Raw genomic sequence first — 22,819 nt, forward strand, 5'->3', positions numbered from 1 at the left:
ACTGTAGTAACTTGCATGTTGGTGGTTCATTTTGTTGCTAGTTTCATAAAAGAAGATCGGAACTCATATCTGGAACTAACTGGTAAATTTTTTGTATTCAAAAAAATCTGAGTCAACAACCAGGTGCATTTTAAATTGAAGGACACAATACTTCTATTTTGTGATCTTTCTTTTCCATTCCACAGTCAGCCTATGTATTTAATTACTGAATTCAAGAGACAAAATATTTTTAATATACCAGAACCTACCCATCTTCTCCTTCTCTCTCCAATAAAATGATCCAGCATTTTTATTATATTCAGTCTTGGACCTACAACATGTTACTGTATACATGACACTGAGAATACACACCTGTTCTAACAGGCCTCAGAAATGGCACATGTCCTGTGGAGTTCTTCTCTGTCCCTGGACCAGGCACATAAGAGGTTGCAAACCACTGTGGCGAAGCATGATTCACAGACATCGTGACAAACTGAGACCAAGGTGGAAGCTATGCTTTGTCAGAAAACTCAAGCACCTCTTAACAAGTTATTTTCTCTGTCAGCGCTTTATCTGTCCCACCCAGGCAATCAATTACACGATGCCACAGGGCAATGCCTTGTTTTAATTAGGAACAATCCAATCTAAATAAAATAACCAAGATAAGGCTGGCCACAGCTGTGCTCCCCTAAATCAGTTTTGCAGGAGATGAAGAGCAAGACTGTGAAGCTCACAGAGTAGCCTGGAACAACCAGGACCCGGCTCACTGGATTCAGTGGGAGATCCTCATTCACTGCTCAGTCCTCATTCCTGCTTGCCCTGCATTGGAAAGGAATCACTGATCCTTACTGCTCTGTTATTGCTAGGTATTGCTTTTTAATCATTTGCCCATGGTTTGCTTAGGTTTCCATCCTAACCCAAATCCAGATTTGCAGCACAAGCTTGTCAGATTGCTTATTTCAGCCACTGGATGACAGATGCCTTTGACAAGGTTTTTGAAACACTGCATGTCTTCACTTCTTTGATCTGGACCATAATCTAACCTGATAATGATATCCAGCTCTGACCTTGACTGTTGCCTATGTCTGACCACTAGAACTGACTGTGTCTATTGCCAGCAGGGATTTCCTGGACACTTCAGTTATTTTAAACTTAGAGACAGTAAAAAAGTTACTTTTTTTTTTTTTTTTTTTGGTAGAAGCACTTTTCTCTTGTCTCCCCATACTCAAAACCACCTGGGTTAATTCTGCTCAAATTTGAATAAACATTAAGACCATAAGCATAAATGACAAACATTGTTGATATATCTGCTCAGGAATGCATGAACAAATATGCTGTTTCTTGCTGTATTCTGCTTTCCTCTGCATTCTGACATTTTTTATTAGATCCACCTGATGTTTGTGTGGATAAGTACCACTACAAAAGATCTTTGAAGTGCAAAACAAAGCAAATTATATTGTAGAAGCACATGGCAGTCTCATCTATAAGATATGTGGATGTCAGCTTGGTAAAACACAAAGTTTAAAAAGAAACAGAGACCACTGAAAACGAGAGCAGTCCCTAAGTGCAGAGTTCTTATGTGGGTCACATCATCCAGCTGCAGACAGACCTAAGATTGTGGAGCAACAACACATGCAATGACATATGCCCTGGCATAATTACAATAAAATTGTTTTCAACACATGGAAACTTCTGGGGCAAAAGACTGTAGGCTGCTTATACCTTTCCTTAAGAACTGCACTTTTAACCTGATGGCTGGACATTATCTTTTATATTATTTTTTTTCCTGTGAAGCACTTAGAACTACTTAGAAATACTCAACTGCTTGCAATGGACAACTCACTCTGAGTGTTGTTAAAATACGCCTTTCCTTTAGGTTATCAGACATCTCATACTTCCCACGACTGTTGCACAACGTTTCAACTGGGATAACAGAAGCCTGTTAGTTCCTGAACTCCTTAAAATTAGGCAGCTAAAACCTGCAGCTTATGGCCAACCTTTCATGTGGATCAGTGCTGTTGCAAGTCAAGGGGTTTGAACAGCAGCTGCAGTTCGCTGGAGCCAAAGAACACGGTCTTCACTCGGCATCGTACTGCACAGAGCTGAGCATTGCATGGTATGCAGCCCAGAGACTTCGGATTGTTCATTTACCTAACTGTGAATTCCTATTTGTGAGTCAGAACTGTTCAGCTTGAAAGCTGCTGTAGTTAAGCTGATATGCCATTCAGTGACCTTGGCATAATCCTAATGAGATCTAAGTTACAGACAACTACTGAAAAAATAGAGGTATGGTTCAAACAAAGGAGAAATTACTAACATTTTCCATGAGTGAGATCAATGTACTTCACAGCAGAGAAATATAATAAACTGCTTTATCAGCTAAGTCCCTTTATCCACCACAAAAAGTGGCTTGTACCTGGACAGTACATCTAGCAACAGAATCAGGCAAACAAATTACTCTAGGAGATTAATTGACTGCAAACCAAGGCCTTTACAGCATTTCTTTCAACAGACGCACCACAAGGCAGGCATTCCTTTTTAAAAAGTCAGCAATCAATACTACCCCAGAGTCAGCTGAGCTTTGTAGTTACCGCTGTGCACTGGCACGTCAGGAAAAGTCACTTATCCATGCTGTTCTCATTCCCGTTGATGGTCTCTTGACCAAAGTGAGAAGTCAGTTTTGTTCTCTACCTGAGAAGTAATCAGCCCTTGGAACACCCAAGGGAACACCCATTTTCATCTACCTAAAACTAACTGATGGGCTTGTACAGCAACACTGAAAAAGCTTCCATGTTTAAGAATACTTTTAGGTCATTGATGTTTTATATTAAAAGAAAAGACTATATGTTTAATATCTTAACAAGCAAAAGAGTTGTTAAGAAGATACTCAGAGATTAGTATAAAAAACTAATGACATTGTTAAGCAATAACAGCCAATTTTAGCAGAAAAAAGTGAAATGACAAAACAGCATATGCTGCTCTGTTATTTTGGCCTTGTTTAAAATGTACAAATCCAGTTGCCAACTGGAATTTCAATGCAAGTTCAGCAAGATGAGAGTCTTGTTTACAGCTCTAGCACAGTCAGCTTTAGTTATTCTTAGAGGGTAGGGTGATACTTGGGACTTGATTTCCATTCAAGTATTTCTGAATCATTCAAGTTTCTCAAAATAAATATGTTATTTCTCTGAAAGAATTAGTGTCTTGCAACTTAGCTATTTGCAGTGGCCTAAACCTGTGTTACTTTTCAATACAGTTCTAGCAATCTAATTAATGTTCTCCCATCCATATGCCAGCTGGTATAATTCCTCGAACAGATCAGAAAACAACTTGTGATCCTTCCCAACATCTGGGCATTCTGAAACATCACACCTTAAAGGGCATCCACGATAAGGCTAACATGTTTTTTATTACTACAAATCATGAAGATCGAACACTTGTTAAGTAGCCAAGATTGAGATATTTTGGTGGCTGTTCTAACAGACAGCAAATGGAGCCAGTGTGTTTTACACAATAGATCTTTTATGATGAGATATTTATAACAAAAAAAAAAATTTAGCTTCCTGAAACTGCAGTTCTCAAAAATCAAAATGTCTGTTTACATATACCTTATGAAGCAAAACTAAGCATAACAGGTTTTAAACAGCTGCTTTACATAAGAATGTGATTCATTCATAACTAGTTCCAGATTCTAACACATGCAGTTGTGTGGAACGCCAACAAGGCCAACTTCACATGTCCTGGGACAGTTTCCCTGTGTGATAGATGTATGGGCCATGTAATATACACCTGCATGTTTGTCAGGATGCATCTCATTGCCTTTCCCTGAATAATGAAACAACGGCATGATAAAATCAACCTGACCTCCTGAATACCACCGATAAGTAGTTTCAAGTGTTAATGACATTTTCCCCAGAAGGCCATGTTCAAGGACGGTCAGGTATTTCTTTGTGAAGTGCTCACAACCTACAGAAAATACAGCAGAAGCACCCTGGGTATTGTTATTGTAAGGACAGTCATCAAGCTCTTTGTTGCTTCCCTACTCTTCCACCTAATTTACCACCTTGGCCACAAATCTCTTGCCTATGATCAACAGTTGACTTACAGCAAGGTTTGGGTTTTGCTCCATGGCAATCAATGTGTATGTTTAATAGAGTCAAGTGCCTTCTACAAGGTCATTACTAACTAGGAAAAAATACTTGTAGGGACCTGGACAAGCTCAAGAAGTGAGGTCCATGCAAACCTCATAAAGTTCAACAAGGCCAAGTGCAGGGTCCTGCACCTGGATGGGGGCAACCCCCGGTATCAATACAGGCTGGGGGATGAAGGGATTTAGAGCAGCCCCGCTGAGAAAGACTGGGGAGTACTAGTGGATGAAGGATTGGACATGAGCCACGAATGTGCACTTGTAGCCCAGAAGGCAAATCTTATCCTGGGCTGCATCCAGAGGAGCATGGCCAGCACGCTGAGGGAGGTGATTCTGCCCCTCTGCTCTGCTCTGGTGAGACCCCACCTGGAGTCCTGTGTCCAGTGCTGGAGCCCTCAGCACAGGACAGACATGCACCTGGTGGAGAGGGGCCAAAGGAGGGCCAGCAAAGTGATCACAGGAATAGAACAGCTCTCCTACAAGGACAGGCTGAGAGAGTTTTCGTTGTTCACCCTGTAGAAGAGGAGGCTCTGGGGAGACCTTATTGTGGCCAGGGGACAGACTTTTTAGAAGGCCCTGTTACAATAAGACAAGGAGTAATGGTTTTAAACTAAGAGAGAGGAGATTCAGGTTAGATGTGTGTCCTGGTTTTGTTAAAAACAAGTTTCTCTTTTAGTGAATTTGCCTGTCAGCTAAAGCTTTCATATTAGCTGCATTTTTCTGGAAAACCAGATACATGTTTTGTTAAACATAGCAATGGAACGTGCGGTTATTGATAACAAGTTGATGAACGTCTCGCGAGAGGGGCAATGAGAAAACAGGTGACCAAGAAACTGACCAACTGAGTATAACATCCCATTCATGTGAATACTTCATATAAAAGTGGGAGATCATGAGGATCTCGTGACTCTCCTCTTTTTCCTTTTTCCTTATGGCCGACATTAGGAGAGGACCTTGCAAGTCATCCCTGCGAACGGAGGCCTAATGAGAGACCGAATCCAGCTCCGGTTGGCTGCAGAGTCCAATCCAGGATTTCGGGTGCCGGCTCTGCAGTTGCTGAGACTTTCAAGATTGGTTTTGTATATTTTGTACTATTTTCTATATTATTTCTATTAGCATTAGTAAAACACTTTTAATTTTTCCAACTCTCTTATCTCTGTCCTTCTTTCCCTCCCAATCACCTGTCCTTAGTGGGAAGGGGGAGAAGGGGTTAACAATACATCTGCCACAGTTTTCTTGTCACCCCACAATCAAAACCCTCGACAATGTGACGTAGAAATTTTTTACAGTGAGGGTGGTGAAACACTGAACATGTTGCCCAGAGAGGTGGCTGATGCCCCATCCCTGGAGACATCCCAGGCCAGGATGGATGGGGCTCTGAGCAACCTGATCTAGTGGAAGATGTCCCTGCTCATGGCAGGGGGTTGGACTAGATTACCTTTGATGGTCCCTTCCAACCCAAGCTGTTCTAAGATTCTCTGACATTGAATGCCCATACCCATAGATCAGCTCATTTTCTGACAACACAAAATCTTGTATATACCAATAAATGAAGATAACTACAGTACTTTTTCCTAATATGAGAATTTGTTAATCAGCTGTTCGTATCTGCAAGTCAAAGAAGCTGAGATGACCTAACGTTCCTAGCAACTCTGGTATGACCAGAACCAGAAGACAGAACCTCAGAACACTGCATTTTATCTAATCCCACAGGCTAATATAGGTGAAAATACTCAAAGAAATAGATAAATTAACTAAGTAGATAACAAAATAAATAAATACAACACACAGTGCCTGCTCCTTACCAGGGACACATGTATTTCATTTACTGTTTTAGCTTTCTCAAAACGTATGTTTCTTTTCTACATAGGTCACATACTTCACAACTTCCCGTGCAACTTTATGTAACACGTTTAAATTACTTTCTTCATCGTGTTTGTTTTTGAAGTGGTGCCTGTTTGGAGAGGAGGGTGTTATGGCAATGACACAATGTTTTATCAGATCATTACCTTGAAAAAATTAAATCACTGTGAATTCATAGAATGGACAATTATTTTTCTGGGACTCAAGTCAAAACATTTTTCTTTGTAAAGATTATAATCAATTTAAAAAGAAAACCCTATCTGTTAATAAATTAGGTCCATGGTTCATTAAGATAAATTGCATTTTGTCTAAACTTTTAACTTCAGAAGGAAAAACATGCAGTTTCTGGAAAGTCTACTGATAAAGCAAGCCAAAACAGTGAACAAGTTAACGCAAAGACGCCTGGTACCATGCAAAAATTGGAAGACTTCAAGCTATTTAATTCAGCTTACTTTTACCATACAAAAGGATCTAAAAATGTAGTTATTTCTTTTTTTAAAAAAATAATTTAAATAAACATGAAAACTCGGGGAATACACTACACCACAGGGTATATATGTATGTCAAACCCACAGTAATGAGTCAGATTCTAAAACACTAACAGCAAATTTCTTGTGTCTTCCCCAGTGTCACTATAAGGGTAAAATAGAATAATTGAGTTTGTGATTTTCTTCAGAGGTTAATAAAGATGACCTTATTGTTTGTATGCCTCATGTCATTAGTTCACTGAGGGAGGCTCTTGGGATCAGGTAAGATAGTACCTATATAGTCTTTCACAGACAGAGGTGACCCTAAACTCTGAGCTTGCTGTATACGTGCCAGAAGAGATCTAAATACCACATATCCATGATCAGTGTTGTGGATTGACCCCACTGCACAGAATTTCACAAGAACTATGAAGAAAGATCTTCACAACTAATACAAAATGGACTTAATCATGTCTATAAAGGTTGAAAATTGGGAAGAAAAAAGGCCACGAATTTCAGATATGCATAAAAGAATGACAGCCAAAATCATCACATATGATGTAAAGCCCACTAGCCTAATTTTCTTCTCTTCTTTGTGACAGCATGCTGAAGTCATCAGACACAACTATGTCCTTCCTCCCCATCCTCCAGAGAAACAAGCAGTAGCAGCAAGAAACAGTCTGTACAGGCAGCAGGTTGTCTACAAAGACACACCACAGCATCTGTTTCCAGTCTCTGCCACCAGCACAGTCTGTTATAGAAACGTTCTACATCTGTACATCCCCAGGCACTCTCTGTGTCCTCACCTGAGACATGATTCCCCTATTACATCTAAAATGGAATGTGCAGCTGCCTCACCCTGTTGCAAATTTGCCTTGTGTGCTCTGAGCCATTAAAGGCCTCATGCTACTCTGTTATATTGCATACTATTGTAGGAAAAAACATTGTATCAAGACAAGGCCTGAGAGAACTGACTAGCTTTTCTCATTTTCCAGGAATATAAACAGAGCACAGCTCTGTCTCTCTTCCTCCTTTATAAAGGCTGGGTTTTTACTACAACAACTTTTTATAGTTGTTCATCCTTACCAAAGCAGTTCATTCCCACTGGTGGTTCCTCTTCAAAAACTTCCAATGGCTTTTAGCTAATATTGCATCCAAACTTGACAGTCACGGAAATCTCCAGGAGCTGGATGAACATCGTCCTCCTTGGAAGAGGTTGCCCAGAGAGGTGGTAGATGCCCCATCCCTGAAAACATTTATGGCCAGGCTGGTCGGGGCGCTGAGCAACCTGATCTAGTTGAAGATGTCCCTGCTTCTTGCAGGGGATTGAACTAGATGACGTTTAACGGTTCCATCCAACCCAAACTATTTTATGATTCTATAATTCATCTAAGCAATCAAGAGTTCTCCTTATTCAGCTCACTTTAGTCTTCTCTGTCTCCCTCAGGTTCAGAGAATGGCCAGGTATTCCGTTTCCTTGCTGAACAGATGCCACTTGAGCTTGATGGTAATGGAGGGTCTGTCACACTAGAGAAATACAGCATAAACGAGAGGGATGCTAACATTTTAGCCTTAATTTGTCTGCAAAAGCACATGGTGACGGATTCAGTGACCTACATCTTCTTGCATAATAGAAAAAAAATAAAGTACTCAGATATTGGTATGATGAAAGAACTAAAGTTAGTAAATGGAAGTGTTGATTTTGCAGTCTTCCAAGTCTTGTAAAGACTATCTGCAACATGTGACCACTATGCATCTTCCACTGATAAGCACAAAACAAATGAAGAAATTAACTCCAAAGCTTTTCGCTGTGGGTAGCTGAAGGATGAGGGGAGAACATGAATTTCTAAAGATCCTGTCACCATTTTTCAAGATGCGTAATGATTCAGGCTCAGTATTTGAGATTAGTGTTGCATTCTGTGGCCCTCTAGCAGCTCTTGACAATCAGAAGCAGAAGACCTCTGCCTTCAGAGGAAATGTTAGCTCTCACTAATATGCACAACAGACTTTTGAGAACCTTATCACAATTAAAGCAGATCAACAGTCTTGCAGATGGCTTCCTTTTAACCAGGAACCAAACACTTCATTGATTCACTGAAATGCCAAGTTCCCAACCCAGTCTTTATAGAGATTCATTTAACTGAGCTTAACAGTCTGAGTTTAACTGGTGATATGTTGTATATTTTCAATTACTCTGCCTACAGAGCTATCAATTATAATGATTTCTACAGTATTTGCTCAATCAGTATGTCTCTTTCCTCGACAAGTTATATGATAATGGACCTGCTTCAGTGGTGCAGACATAAAATCAGTGTAACAATTTAGCAGCTCACATTGTTAATTTACACAATAGATTCAGAACACATTTGTTCAGACATTCAAAAGCCAAGAGTCCTTGTGAATCAAGCAGAGCTGAGCAGCCTTGTTTCTCATCAGTGGCTCGTTTTTAAAAACGTACTCTCAATACAGCAGTCTCAACATAAATATGCCTTAATTCTGTTCATGCATAGCTCACTCCTTTAAACAAACAAAGCAGAACTCATGTTCATGCCATCTAACAACTTCTGTAACAAATTACCATCAAATACCTTAAACAAGGTTCGACAAGTGTGTCTGAATCACTTGGAAATGGTAAGACTATAGGACTGAAACTTTGTCATACGAATTATGTAAAGCCACTGGAAAGAAATCCATGCATTTTTGCAAGCAGGCAAAGCAGGCTTTTTGTGGAACAAAAGAAGCCTTGTCTTTTCCTATTATGTGACGACTCCTAATTAGAACCAATGATTTTTTTTATTGTCAGCCCAGATAAGCTTGCTTGCATAGCTGTAGTTCCTTAAAACAGAAATCTGAATGTTACTAGGAAAATAAATCCATCAGCAGTACAACAGACCTTGAAGAACAGTGGCATCGCTTGATGTTTACATCTGATTAACCTTGGAGGCAATTCTGCAAATGTTAAACAGTAAAGAATATCATAAAAAGCCAAAGCAATTTAATTTTGTTTGAATGTATTTATAGAAGTGTACCAGGAGTACCCATAAAGGCACACTGTCATCTTTTCCTTGAGCTTGTTCTCAGCTGATGACAAACAGAAAGCTTTCAAAGAGGAAAAAAAGAGACGGAGGGAAATTATTTGTAACAACTCTTTGCATCAAGCACACTACTTCATGGACAGATGAGGAACATTACATTTCAACATTTCATGCAGAAACAGCTCTTGAAGAAGAATTTCTTACCACAATGACATCTCTCTAAATTGATTCACTTGTGATCTTGAACTCTGTAATGATGTGTGTCAATTCATAAAAGCTGAGTTCTTATGGAATAAAGTTGCTATAAATCCTTAAAAATTATAGTAAGGAAGTATCAAACATAAATCAAAACAATCTTTAATAGACAGGAAAAGCAAGCATTCTGACTAGATAAAGGTGATACCAGAAAACAATCGCCATGTGGCTATACCAGTGTTTAGCTAAGCCAGGTGCACTGAATAGAGTTAACTGAGTCCCACAGCAGCCGCAGACAAAACAGTCACAGCATCCTCACTACCTCCTCTTTCTGAATTTCCTATTCTCAGCTGGTTCAGCTCTCTACACAGACACAGGCTGCACCTTCACAGCGGCAGCCTCCAAAGACCTTGCTGTTTCCTGGCATCCTTGTTCAGAAAGGTTTGCTCAGCAGTTACCCAAGCCCTGTCAACACAACATCAACAGCAACTGCATTTCTCTAATAGAGGACTCCACTGCGCTAGCTGCATCGGTAATATCCCTGTCCAAGAAGCCTATTTCAACCATTTACAGGCAGAGCCCACTAAAACCACATTCTGAGCAGTGCATAATCCTTACACTGTCCTTTGGAAACCTACTCTGCAACTGTCTGTAAAAGTGCACAAGATTTTAGCATCTGCTAAAGGCCACCTCAGCTAATTGGGACTGCAAGGGCGGTAAAACAGAATTGCCTCAGGAATCAGAGGGAATCAAGCTGATACTTGTGCTCCTTGGTGTTCAGGCTACTGTGCCTGCGGCTGATGGTAGACCTGACCACTCTCTACAAGTACCTGAAAAGGAGGTTGTAGCATGGAGGGTGTTGGTCTCTTCTCTCAAGTAACAAGATAAAACAGTCTCAAATTGTGACAGGGAGGTTGAGACTGAATATTAGGAAAAAATTCTTCATGGAAAGGGTTATCAAGCATTGGAACAGGCTGCCCAGGAAAGCGGTGAAGTCACCACCCCTGGATGTATTTAAAAGGTGTGTGGACATGGGGCTTAGAGACACAGTTTAGTGGTGGGCTTGGCAGTGTTATATTTGTGGTTGGACTCGATGAACTTAAGGGTCTTTGCCAACCTAAATGATTCTACAGTTCTATGTAAATAAGCGTACAAAGCTGCATTCAAGACATGCCATTGAAATCAATGGAATCACTGAGATGTGTGTCACTGACTTCAGGATTCTGCCTGGAAGAACCTCACAAACGTCTGTAAGACTATTGCTGTGCAACTTAATTTACCCTTTACAAATTCACAGAACCAGCCCCCCTCTCTTGATTCTTTTAAAGTAAGTAAAAATATCTTAAACTGAACCTAAATCCTGAAAAAAATGTCGAAGAATACCTTAGCATGGTCCAAATGCTTCAGAATATATTTGCATTTGGTTTGCAACATACTTAACTAGTGCAACCGTATAGTGCAAAAAAAGGTATGTGGCATTTTTCCATTTCTTAATTACTCTGTACAAATAATCCAATGACTCTTCTGTGATGTGTAATCATCAACATTTGTTTTTAAAGCCTATGTTCACAGATAAAGCATCAGAACTAGATGTCTGCAAAGTTCTCCACATAGCACCAGAAGCATTAATTAAATTTCTAATCCTTAGGAAATCATTGTCAATCACCTGAATAAAAGCTACCAGTGTGTTTCACTTTGCTTAAAACTGTATTTACTCTCTGAAGACGTAATATTGCAATGCACAGTATAATCTGTTAAGCAGTTTTCTCTACTTCTCTCTTCCTTTCTTTACAACAGAATCATGTTTTCTGGGAATGGTTTATTTCTGGTTTTGTTGTGGCATTTTCCATTTCCCCATATTGTTAGGCTTTTGTATCAGTAAGTGGAAAGCTTCATAATTCAGTCACTCTGTTCTTGATACAGGTCCAGCCATCAATCAAACAAGAATGCTGAAAATGCATAGTAAAATTGGCAGAAAATAACAGAAGTTATCTAGAAAGATTTTATGACTTGCAGAGTAATCCAGTTTCCAAATATTTTACCCAGACATGGTCCAAAACCACAACCTTAGTGTTCACCCTTCTAGCTTTGAATGCAATTGATTTTCTAGTTTAAAATTCTAGTATTAATAACAAACAAACAAACAACAACAAAACGACCCAAAGCCAAAACCGAAACCCCGCCCCCGAAGAAAACAAGACAAAAGCATAACCAAGCTACAGATCTTCTGCAGCTGAAATCTTGGCAGATACAAAGTTTGGTTTGGGATTCTAGATTTCAAGTAGATGACTTTTTAAGAGTGTTTCATTTTTTTTAGTTTACCATTTATTTATAGTTTGGTAGAGCAATGAAGAAAAAGTCAAAAAATGTTCAATTACAATCATATTATAGGGAAATTAAAATAAATAAAATATAATCTTTGTGCTTATCCATAAGCACAAACAGGCAACAAATTAGAAACCTTTCCACACAAACATCAGCATTTGTGCAATTATGAATGTTCATTGTCATTCTTAGATACTTCACAGTCATTCTGGATTATAGTGAAACTAAAAAAACGCATGTTTTAAAAAGTTCATTAAAAATCTGGCTTAGATTTTTGAAATATCTAAGTCAAAAGGAAAGAAAAGCTGTCTCAAATACTTAAAAGTAAAATCAAATTATTCAACAGAACAAGAACAAAATTAGAGGTTTCATAAATTTTATTCTGCACCATAAAATATGGTTCTCTGACTACCATTCTTCACTGCCATCAGTTCTACATCTGCATGTAGAAAGGCATTCACTTTGCTTTTCTGAATGCATGAAAAGATGCTTTAATATTAAAGGTCAGTATTTTGGATACCATAAACCTTCAGGTGCTCACTGACCTGAAGAGGAAGTTGTGCATCTTAAGCAGCCACAGGAAAAACACATATCATTACACTTTGGGCTATGGACACATTATAGATTTCATACTGAAAGAATAATCATAAAAAAGCATTAGTACCATTGTTGAGACGTAGCTTGGGCTAATTCGATGTGATCACCTGAGTTTGAACTGGTTGTGGAGGCACACCCACAATTCATAATTTGTTTTCCCCTTAAACAGCTAAAACATTATAACCAAAACCAGTTCTTAAGACTGCACAAGATTGTGAGAGTTATGAAGTCGCAGCTTTATGCTTGCAAGTTAAAACTCAGCTTTTCTGTGTCTATACACCATGATATAGACTAATTACTCACACATCTCTGCCTTTTCCGTGGTATTTCTGTTTCGGTTAGTTTACTGTTTACTTGTGTCTCAAAAAAGCATTACACAAATGTTTTGTTTGTTTGTTTGTTTTACCCACACCTCCTGTTTTACATGCTTAGTAGACCGATGTGTTGCGGGATAATTTCAGACATTTAGCAGACGTTAAGTGCATGTTGCTTCAAATCTGACAAGAAATAGCAATTTTATTGGTCTAAATCACATTAAGCAGCTGAGACAAAAAGCTCAGTACATGTGTTACTATCCCATACTTTAAAAAACTAATGGCATTGTGCTGAAGCATAGCTCGGAACCTACAGAAAACAAAAATATTTAATTTCATTTCAAAAGAGGAAGCATTCCTAGCGTACCTGAATGGAAAAGCAAAGAGAGCCTGAAATTCATCTCCAACAACATGCTGTTGATACTTACACCAGCAAAGCATTTGACACAGTCTCCCATAGCATCCTAGTTGCTAAGTTGAAGAGGTGTGGTCTGGACAATAGAGTAGTGAGGTGGGTTGCAAACTGGCTTAAGGAGAGAAGCCAGAGAGTGGTAGTCAATGGTGCGGAGTCCAGTTGGAGGCCAATATCTAGTGGAGTGCCCCAGGGGTCAGTGCTGGGGCCAGTATTATTCAATATATTCATTAACGATTTAGACGAGGGAATAGAGTGTACTATCAGCAAGTTTGCTGATGACACTAAGCTGGGAGGAGTGGCTGACACGCCAGAAGGCTGTGCTGCCATCCAGAGAGCTGGACAGGCTGGAGAGTTGGGTGGGGAATAAACTGATGAAATTTAACAAGGGAAAGTGTAGAGTCCTGCATCTAGGCAGGAACAACCCCAGGTTCCAGTATAGGCTGGGGAATGACCTATCAGAAAGTAGTGTAAGGGAAAGGGACCTGGGGGTCCTGGTGGACAGCAGGATGACCATGAGCCAGCACTGTGCCCTTGTGGCCAGGAAGGCCAATGGCATCCTGGGCTGTATTAGAAGGGGGGTTGTTAGTAGATCGAGAGAGGTCCTCCTTCCCCTCTACTCCGCCCTGGTGAGACCGCATCTGGAATATTGTGTCCAGTTCTGGGCCCCTCAGTTCCAGAAGGACAGAGAACTGCTGGAGAGGGTCCAGCGTAGGGCAACAAACATGATTAAGGGAGTGGAGCACCTCCCTTATGAAGAAAGGCTGAGGGAGCTGGGTCTCTTTAGTTTGGAGAAGAGGAGGCTAAGGGGGGACCTTATTAATGTCTATAAGTATATAAAAGGTGAGTGCCACGAGGATGGAGCCAGGCTCTTCTCGGTGGCAAACAATGATAGGACAAGGGGTAATGGGATCAAGATGGAACACAAGAGGTTCCACTTAAATTTGAAAAGAAACTTCTCAGTGAGGGTGACAGACACTGGAACAGGCTGCCCAGGGAGGTTGTGGAGTCTCCTTCTCTGTAGACATTCAAAACCCACCTGAACATGTTCCTGTGTGACCTCATCTATGCATTCCTGCTCTGGCAAGGGGATTGGACTAGATGATCTTCAGAGGTTAGGAATTAAATTTATATCTTGATTTTTCAGTACACAGAGAAAGTATATTGGAATAAAATGCCAAGATCTAATGTGAACATGCAGCTTCCACAGCAAATTCAGTTAAAGCTGGACAAAAGAGCCTGGTTCACAGAAAACGAACAATACTGCCAGAGAGTTACACTGCCTTAGCTTATTGAATTACTTGGTATACTTGGTATACTAATTCTTATAGAACTTGTTTAGAAGCTGCTTCCATAGAACTCACTTAGCATAAGTAACTAAGTTTGCTGTGAACTTCTGAACTGTCTGCCTCGTTATGCAAAAAGTAGTGTATAGAAGAGGAGAAACAGAATAATGTTTTGGTTATTGCCAAGGACTTACTCTTCTCCTCAGCTGCAGGTGCAAAATACCAACTGGAGGTCAGGACTTTGATTGATGTCTAGTCTAGTCAGCAAAAAAACAAACTACCTGCAGAGTTAAGAAATGGCCTGCCCAGTGAAAATGAGGGGATCCAATGAAGAACAGGGAGACCCCAGACTCTGATTTTACAACTGGCCCAAACAGATGTGTGAGCAGTGGGAAGCCTAGATTGTAAGGATATAATTGCCCAAGGCTTTCTTTAATCGAGGTGCCCATTACTGGAAGCACCCAGCTCAAACTGCTTTATGCTGTGACTTATAAATAAATTATTCATTTAAGAAGAATTTCTGGTATCCATGGCTGACTCTCTGCTTCAGGAAACCTAGGGAAAAGAAACTTCCTTGACAATATGAAACAAACCTAACAAGACCAGTATGTAATTATTTTCCACTCTACCCTAGTTACCTTTGTACAGAGGGACAATTATGTTCTGAGTTTTTGACCTTAAGAATGCTTAACTTTGAGTTTGGATCTGATTATCAGGATTGTCACATGTTTTTATATGCTGCTGATTAATACCCACCCTACGAGACTTTTATCTTCTAGAATCAAAGAAGACTGCTCATCCAAAACAAGAAGGAATAATGACGAGAATATTGCTTGTAGCTACAGTTTATAACTTCAAGTTTTTGTTCCATAGATAAATAGAAACTAGTTTAGCTGTGGCAAAAGAAATGTTGAGGTCAATGGAATATTTTACTTGGCCCTGATATGACTGTAAGCACATCAAACATTGCAGTCCTAGCTGTTTTTCAAGTTGCTTCTCGAATGTACGATTTAATCATCACAGAGCGATAACAGAGAAGAATAACATGATTTTATGAAGTTCAGCCTATACTTAGTTGTGCATCTGACTCCACATTATCTCTATGAGTGTTACAATACAACTGCGACGTAATCCTGACATTGGGGACTAAAACCTTGCAAAGCTTGCTGAACTATCACAGCAATCCATTGGGATGCACAACACAGTATATAATAATACAATTTCAGCACTCAGCTGCACAGAAACAAATACTGCATGGTAAATATACTGACTAGGAACTATTGCAATATATGCTTTAAAAAAAAAATTGTCCCTTGCAAAATGCCAGAAACCATCAGCACATAAAAGGCTCACACAATTACTAGTGTGTGATATCACTAAGGTGACTAGCTGCAACTGGTTGCCATTGATTATAAGGTGTCTTGACACATTACATGAAGAGTGTTCCTCCCAAAGACCTATGAGTTCTGCTATATTCTCTGCAATAAATCTGGATGGTTCACATAATGTAACAGATGTGTGTTTGGCATTTTTCCTTCCCTGCTTGTCTACTAGACTGCCTTTTATTAGTCTGCAAACTACAGTGGACATAGACTTTTACTTCATAATGATTTTATCAGAAGAGACATCATACATGCAGAACCAGAAAACAAATTATAGAAAGACCCTAGGGTGAAAAATAAAGATTATGAACGCATTGTTTTGATTTATCACTTTAAAGCATAAATTCATACAGGTTTGGTGAAAGATTTCTTTTGTATAATTTTTTTGTTAATTACAGAAATTATACTTCATTATCATCTTCTCCCTAATATCTCATTTAAAATCTGTTTAAAACCTGCAATGGTATTAATATCATAAATGTCACTGCTTGGTGAAAAAGGTATGAAGTGTGGCATTTCCTAAATATATTAAGAGACCTCCGACCATGGCCCCTTGGCATTAGAAAACCAAATATGTTTTTCCAAATTTATACCAGTTGTGAAATGGTAAAGGAAGAAAGCAGCAAGTTGTTTCATTCCAGCTCTGCTAAAGAATGCCACTCCTGCATGCTTGTCCCAAGAAAACGAGCCCATGCTCCAGATTTACACCCACATTATGGGGGTTATCATGTTACCCTGAATATTTCTGCATCTCATTACACTTCTAAACATGAAAGCTAGATAAGCATGCGGCTGCTGCTTCTGATACGCAAACTTCTTGGCACTATACAGCACTTCTTGCTGAAGTTCAGTAAAATTAATCACACTTTTTTATTGTTTATGAAAGCAATCTCTGAGCAGCTAATATAGACACATCTCATTTTTCTGTGGCAGAGCATGACCTGGCACACACTTTAGTTTAGGGCTCATCAAGTAAGCTCATTGTGATCCAAAATACAGACTAGATATATAGTCAACCAAGAATGTGAATTACAGAGATTATAGATGGTTCACTGGAGTCTAAATATGAACAGATTCTGGGGTTTACTGGATTGATTATCACCCCATGTGATTACATATGGAGCGACTGACTTGCACTGACCCTAAGAAAAACAGCAAGAAGAACATGACTTTGCGTTTTGAATGCTCACTGCTGGAATCTGTGATCAGAGAAATTGTCATGTGTTTTCTTCCTATGGTATTTATGGAAACGGGGGTGTGGGCCTCATTTTTGTTAGTAATGAAACAAACAACTGCTTTAAAAAATACCCAACTCTTCTCAGTTTCTCATGGTAACATTATGCAAGATCTCAAATTTTCCTCACGTCAAAAAGGAGTAACATAATGCCAGAATATTTCAGGATAAATTGTGCCATTTATTCTGCAGCACTATTCCCACATGTGTCCTTCATGCAGGTACTTACATAGTGATGCTACTTAAGTTTTGCTTTATCAAGGTCTACTGTGTCACTTTTGCAATCTAAAGTTTTTAAATTCAGAAAATAAAATTTTGTGCAAACCTATCTGTTGATACATATCAAATTAAATAATACCTTTCCTTTCTATCTAGGTGGAAAGATGGAGTGGTCATTCACTCACACAGACTAGTTAAAAAGCACACCATTAACTACGAAAAACAAAGGCAGAATTACAACTTCTCTCTATTTTAATGAGTAATGGAAAGCCTTTTCTTGGTAAGAAAGACAGAATTCAGACTTACTGTGCATTTGTTGGGCTTCTCTCCCGAGTGGACTCTCATGTGAATCAGCAGTTTATAACGGGCATTAAATGGTTTGTACCTTCGTGGGCAGCCTGCCCAGAAGCAAGTGAAGTCCTCTCCCTTCCTCTGGTCTATATGGATCTTCTCTATGTGCCGCACAAGTTCCTCTCGCTGGTCATACAGCACGCCGCAGTCAACCCAGTGACAGCCATGCTTGCCACTGAAATCATCCAGCTCACCGTCTTCATCCAGCAGGGAGCCAGGGGCAGACGGAGGCACGGGCAGAGGGTGAACGCGACCGGGGAGGCTGTGTGGGTGCCGATGCTGGTGAGTGTGGTATGGCGGGGGTGGCCCTTGTGGGGGAGGTGGCGGCAGTAGGGGCGGAGGAGGCACGTCGACCATACGGCCTGAGAAGTCACCCAGCCGTTCGTTTTTGAGGACACCCACCAGCTGGTTGTCCGCAGGCGGCAGGCCCTGCTGGATCACCATGTTAGGTGTGCTGGCCATCTGCAGGCTGGCTTCCTCCAGCTGCTGCATGCGCTGGTACTCGCCCGCCCCGTTCTCAGTGTACCCCGGGAAGGTGATGTTGCCATTAGCCATGAGAAAGCCCTTCTGGGCAGCTGGAACAGAGCAATTTTGGGGTATACAACTTCCTCTCACTCCCAAAAAATGCCCGTAGACCTCAGGCTGTGGGGAGATACTTGCTGGTGATGTCCTGGAGCTGTTGATGTAGGCCACCAGAGAGGTTGGGGATGTACGGATGATTGTATTGAAGTCGATCCCAATGCCGTCAGACAGAGGAGACAGAGAGAGGGCTCTCTTTTTGCAGCGGGCTGATTGAGACCGGGCTGAAGAATGGCAAGGACTAGAGTAATGGGAATTGTTATTCTCCATGCCAAGCAAGTAGGACGGTAACGAGTTATAGATGCAGTTGCTGGACTCAGATGTTCCAGGTGAAAAATTTAGTAAGTCCCCCAGCTCACTGTCATTTTGTAAATCTTGTTCAGGAGGAACAGAAGGAAGTGTCTTGTACCCATGTGACCACTCTTTCTTAATGGTCAAAGTGGAATGACTTTCTGACAAGTTTAACGTCGTAGAGGCCAGAGATTCACGTGACAAGAACAACCTGAAACAATGGCACAATAAAGTAAGCAAGGAGTTAAACAATTCAGCAGTTCAAATTTCATGTCTATATACCACTATAAAATCATTCTATCTTCACATACACATAGGTTTAAAGTATTGTGAAGAAAGTTCTCCCTAATTTTAGGTACTCAACTTTAGCACCCTCAGTTAAGGTACCACCAAGCTTACACAGGCAATACATATGCAACAAGGTCACTTTGGAAACTTTAAAATTTCAAGATTTTGAAGAAAAGTTGCTGTTAAAGTTCTTGATCTGCTACTGCAGAAATCAATGTTGTGGTGTAAATGGGTTTGGGCTTCTGAAACCAGAGCATTATGTTCCTGCCTTTTATGAAACTCATATTGATTTGAGTTGACTATTATTTTTGCTGGCAAAGAATGGGAAGAAAACTTATTAATAAAGAATAAATATTTAACCTGAATCACTTTGTCAATTCCAATGCATGCAAATAGTATTCTCTACAGAAATAGCTCAAGTTTATACATACAGATAATATCTAACTTCACAAAACAAACTAAATAAATGAATAATGTAGAAGAACTGGTTGAATGGGTTTATTTAGTTTTGATTTGATGATTTATCTGCTTCCAAGTCAGCAATCAAAATTTTTCACAAAAGTGTACTCTTGCTGTTATCATTGGTTTTTCACAGAAACATTAAGAAATCTGTTTATGCTGCAAATGTCCTACAGGTAGCTTTTAAAAACAAAACAAAACACAACCACGCAACAACAACAACACACTCACAAGCCCTTAAGCATATTTTTTTTCTACAAAAATATATAAAAAAGAAATACAAGGACATCAAGGTCCCTAATTCATAGCCAGAAATGCTGGGTAGAGGCCAAGTAGATTTTTGTCTTTATGTTTCCAGTTCTCATCTTAGTGGACTTGGATTTCCTGTCAGCCAGTGGTGCTATCAGTATACTAATTTATATTTTTGAGGGGCTGTAACAGTAGGAAGAACCAGATCTGTATCAAGATGAACCTGAGGATCTCACAGGACAGGGGGTTAATTCCTGGCTTTATTATTTTCACAATACACTTTTGATGAAGCAAGGCATTTCAATGGTGGATCAAGAACATAAGAAAGTTGATTTATCTTCTAAATCTAAAACACGTTTTTGAAGGTGGACAAGTCAATCACTGCTTCTCAGGTTCTCAGGTTCTTCTCAGCTTTCTCAGGAGAAACAAGATACACAATTGTTCCTCCTATCATACAAAGACTTCAGGGGGTCAAATTAACTTAAAAAAAGACAGCTAATAAGTGCTAATGGGTACCTTAAATACTTCTTAAATACTTCTTAAAGCTCTAAGTAAACAGTATATTAAATATTTACATGAAATAATCCAAACAACCAGTCAGGCAGGGAAGGAATAATATATTCTTACTTACAAAGGTATGTTTCTATAGTCAGTTATTTATATTTCTTTTACTGCAAGGTTTTATGCTGCGACAAACTTTAGATTTCTAAAAGAGAAAATATGCAGCATAAAGGAAGTAAATAAAAACAAATCTCTTTCTTGATCCAGATAGTTACATCAAGCACCTTTGAGGAAGCACTTCTACTTATTTTACTTGCCTTTTTTTTTTTTCTAAGGGGGAACCAAGTTTCTATGTCTACTCAGGGTAAGCAATACCTTCTGAGCTCTGCAACACCTTCTTATAGAGACTGCTTCAGGAAACAAGGATCCACCGGACAGATTTGTTAAGGCTCATAATTGCATTCTATGTCTGCACCACAGCTCTACTGCAGGGACTGCGGCTTTGTTAGAAATATGTGAAACTACTTATTTGAGAATAGGTGGTAGGCTAAAACTGGGGATACAAATCCCATTTAAAACATCAGTCAAGGCAAGAGACCAAGAACAGCTCCTGAACAATGTCTCTGGTGATATTCCCAGTGAATACGGCACTGTTTACTAGATTTCCATTATTTTGCTTGGTAAATCAACTTTTCACGCCTGAGTTCTGTGGATTACCTTTCAATTAGATCACCAAGGTTGAAGCAATCTATGAAAACACCAAGTAAAGTCATTCAGACAAAACAAATGTATGTAGTTTTCCACATTTAGCTCTAGCCACAGAGTCTGAAGCTGAAAAATCAGTGTCTTTGTTATTTTATTCTGCCCACCACACAAGCACTCCCTGAGTCCTACTACTTAACATTACAGCATGTTCCGGCACTTGACTGTCAACCACCATGAGGAAGCAGAAGACCTTGGTTTAAGGGCTGGATCGTGCTGCCAGAACACAGCCCAGTCATTGCCGAAGAGCTGGAAGAGAGTTCAGGACACCCTGGCTGCCCCCGCAGCCCCTTTTTGTCTAGAGGGGACGCTTGGCACAGGCTGGGGGAGAGAGGAACCAGTTTGCAGGTGCTGTGTGTGTGTATTGAGATGGCTCACAAACAGCAAAAATGTATTTTTTAAATATCTCCTAGCCTTGCTCTGGTGACCTATGGGACAGGTGGGTGAATGCTCCTTTGCTCAAGATACTTGCTTTGTAACCGATGGTTTATTTGCTATAACAGAACAGGAAACATCCTGTTCACATCGATTGTCAGTATAGGGTACTGTTACAGAGGTTATGTTACTTCATCAGGGTTTAAACGGCACTTTCAAAACAGAAGGCTGAAGAAAAGCACAATTAACATGCTAGCTACAATTTGCATTGCAAGAAATGAGAAAAATGGGATTGCTATACCAGGTTAATCTTGTGTGAGATGTAGATCTAAAGGGATAATTATTTGTGAAAATAACTGATCCAGGCTGTTGGGCCTGTTATCAATGGGCTTTGTTAAAGCACAGTTCATTATGGGGCATTTAAATCATGTTAGTACGCTGGGAACCCAAATACAGATCCACAGTCTTCAACAGTGCAAGAAAAGTAAGTGAGGTTTGATTTTTCCATGCTAGGCTAAATATATTTATATCTGGAAAACACCAATAAGGGGGATTTTGCCAGTTTGGTTATTATTTTTATTTTCTCTTTTATAAATAGGTAAAAAAATCATGCATCAATGTAATAAGTCTATTTTTGTAATTTCAAGAATTTTAGTCAGATGCACAGAAGAACCAGTATCATTCAAAAAAGCTACTAAGGCCTAACATAAGGGGACATATCCATCAGCAAGGCTGAAGAAAAACTGCATTTTAGAAGTCTCATAACAGGACAAAAATTAAAAGTTGGCCCAGAATTTCAACAATACAATAAGTAAGAGCCAGATAACCTGAAGAAGTTTGGTTCTCACTTAATCCTCTAAATTCAAAAGTAACAAAGATTCCAGCTCCCAAAATAAAGAAGAATTCTCTAAAACCCAGCCTGCACTGAGACTAAGTAGTATTCCGTGGGAAAATAAACACACCTAATATGAAAATGAAGAGCCAGCTATACCACTGTGCCAGATTCTCAGATGGTATTAACTGCCATGTCTGCTTACTGTAATCTAAACTAGCTGTGAGTTTGGACCAAATCTTTTATGAACATCTACAAGAGATTCCTGCAACTACTTTCTATTCTCTCCCTGTGTAGAGAGACCACACTGTCAAATATAACCCAGAATATTAAGCATAAATATGGAAGAGTTAAAATTATGTTGCCTTATCTTTTTTCATGGTCTTCTATTTTACTAGCCAAGAACCCTTTGCTCTTTCCTACGTCCTTTTCTGACTTGCATCAGGGTAAACGGCAGTATTATTTCTGGTTTCAAGCAGCATAACAGAATATTCTGAACAGATTTCTGGGAAAATCTCAAAAAATAAGGAGGAAGGTCTTCTCCCTCATGGTCTATATACACCAATATATGATGTTATCTGTAGCAAAACTCCAATTTTGCCAACATTTTTCTTTCTCCCATCAGTAAAAATCAAGCTAAGTCATTTTGGTTTGGGTCAACTCATCAAATAATCTGGTTT

General features: G+C 39.6%; 1 protein-coding gene across 1 annotated transcript in view; it reads right to left on the reverse strand.

Annotated features, from left to right (window-relative positions):
* The window catches only part of GLIS3 (GLIS family zinc finger 3), a gene marked incomplete at its 3' end in the record, with an annotated part of 128,819 nt that overhangs the window by 103,771 nt on the left and 2,229 nt on the right, over positions 1–22,819 (reverse strand). Inside the window, exon 2 of the mRNA XM_082075013.1 lies at positions 17,759–18,884. Coding sequence (XP_081931139.1) covers positions 17,759–18,884 — 1,126 coding nt within the window. The remainder of the gene's footprint in view (positions 1–17,758; positions 18,885–22,819) is intronic.

The sequence above is a fragment of the Streptopelia decaocto genome (assembly GCF_964273445.1).
Source record: "Streptopelia decaocto genome assembly, chromosome: Z".
NCBI classification, from domain to species: domain Eukaryota; kingdom Metazoa; phylum Chordata; class Aves; order Columbiformes; family Columbidae; genus Streptopelia; species Streptopelia decaocto.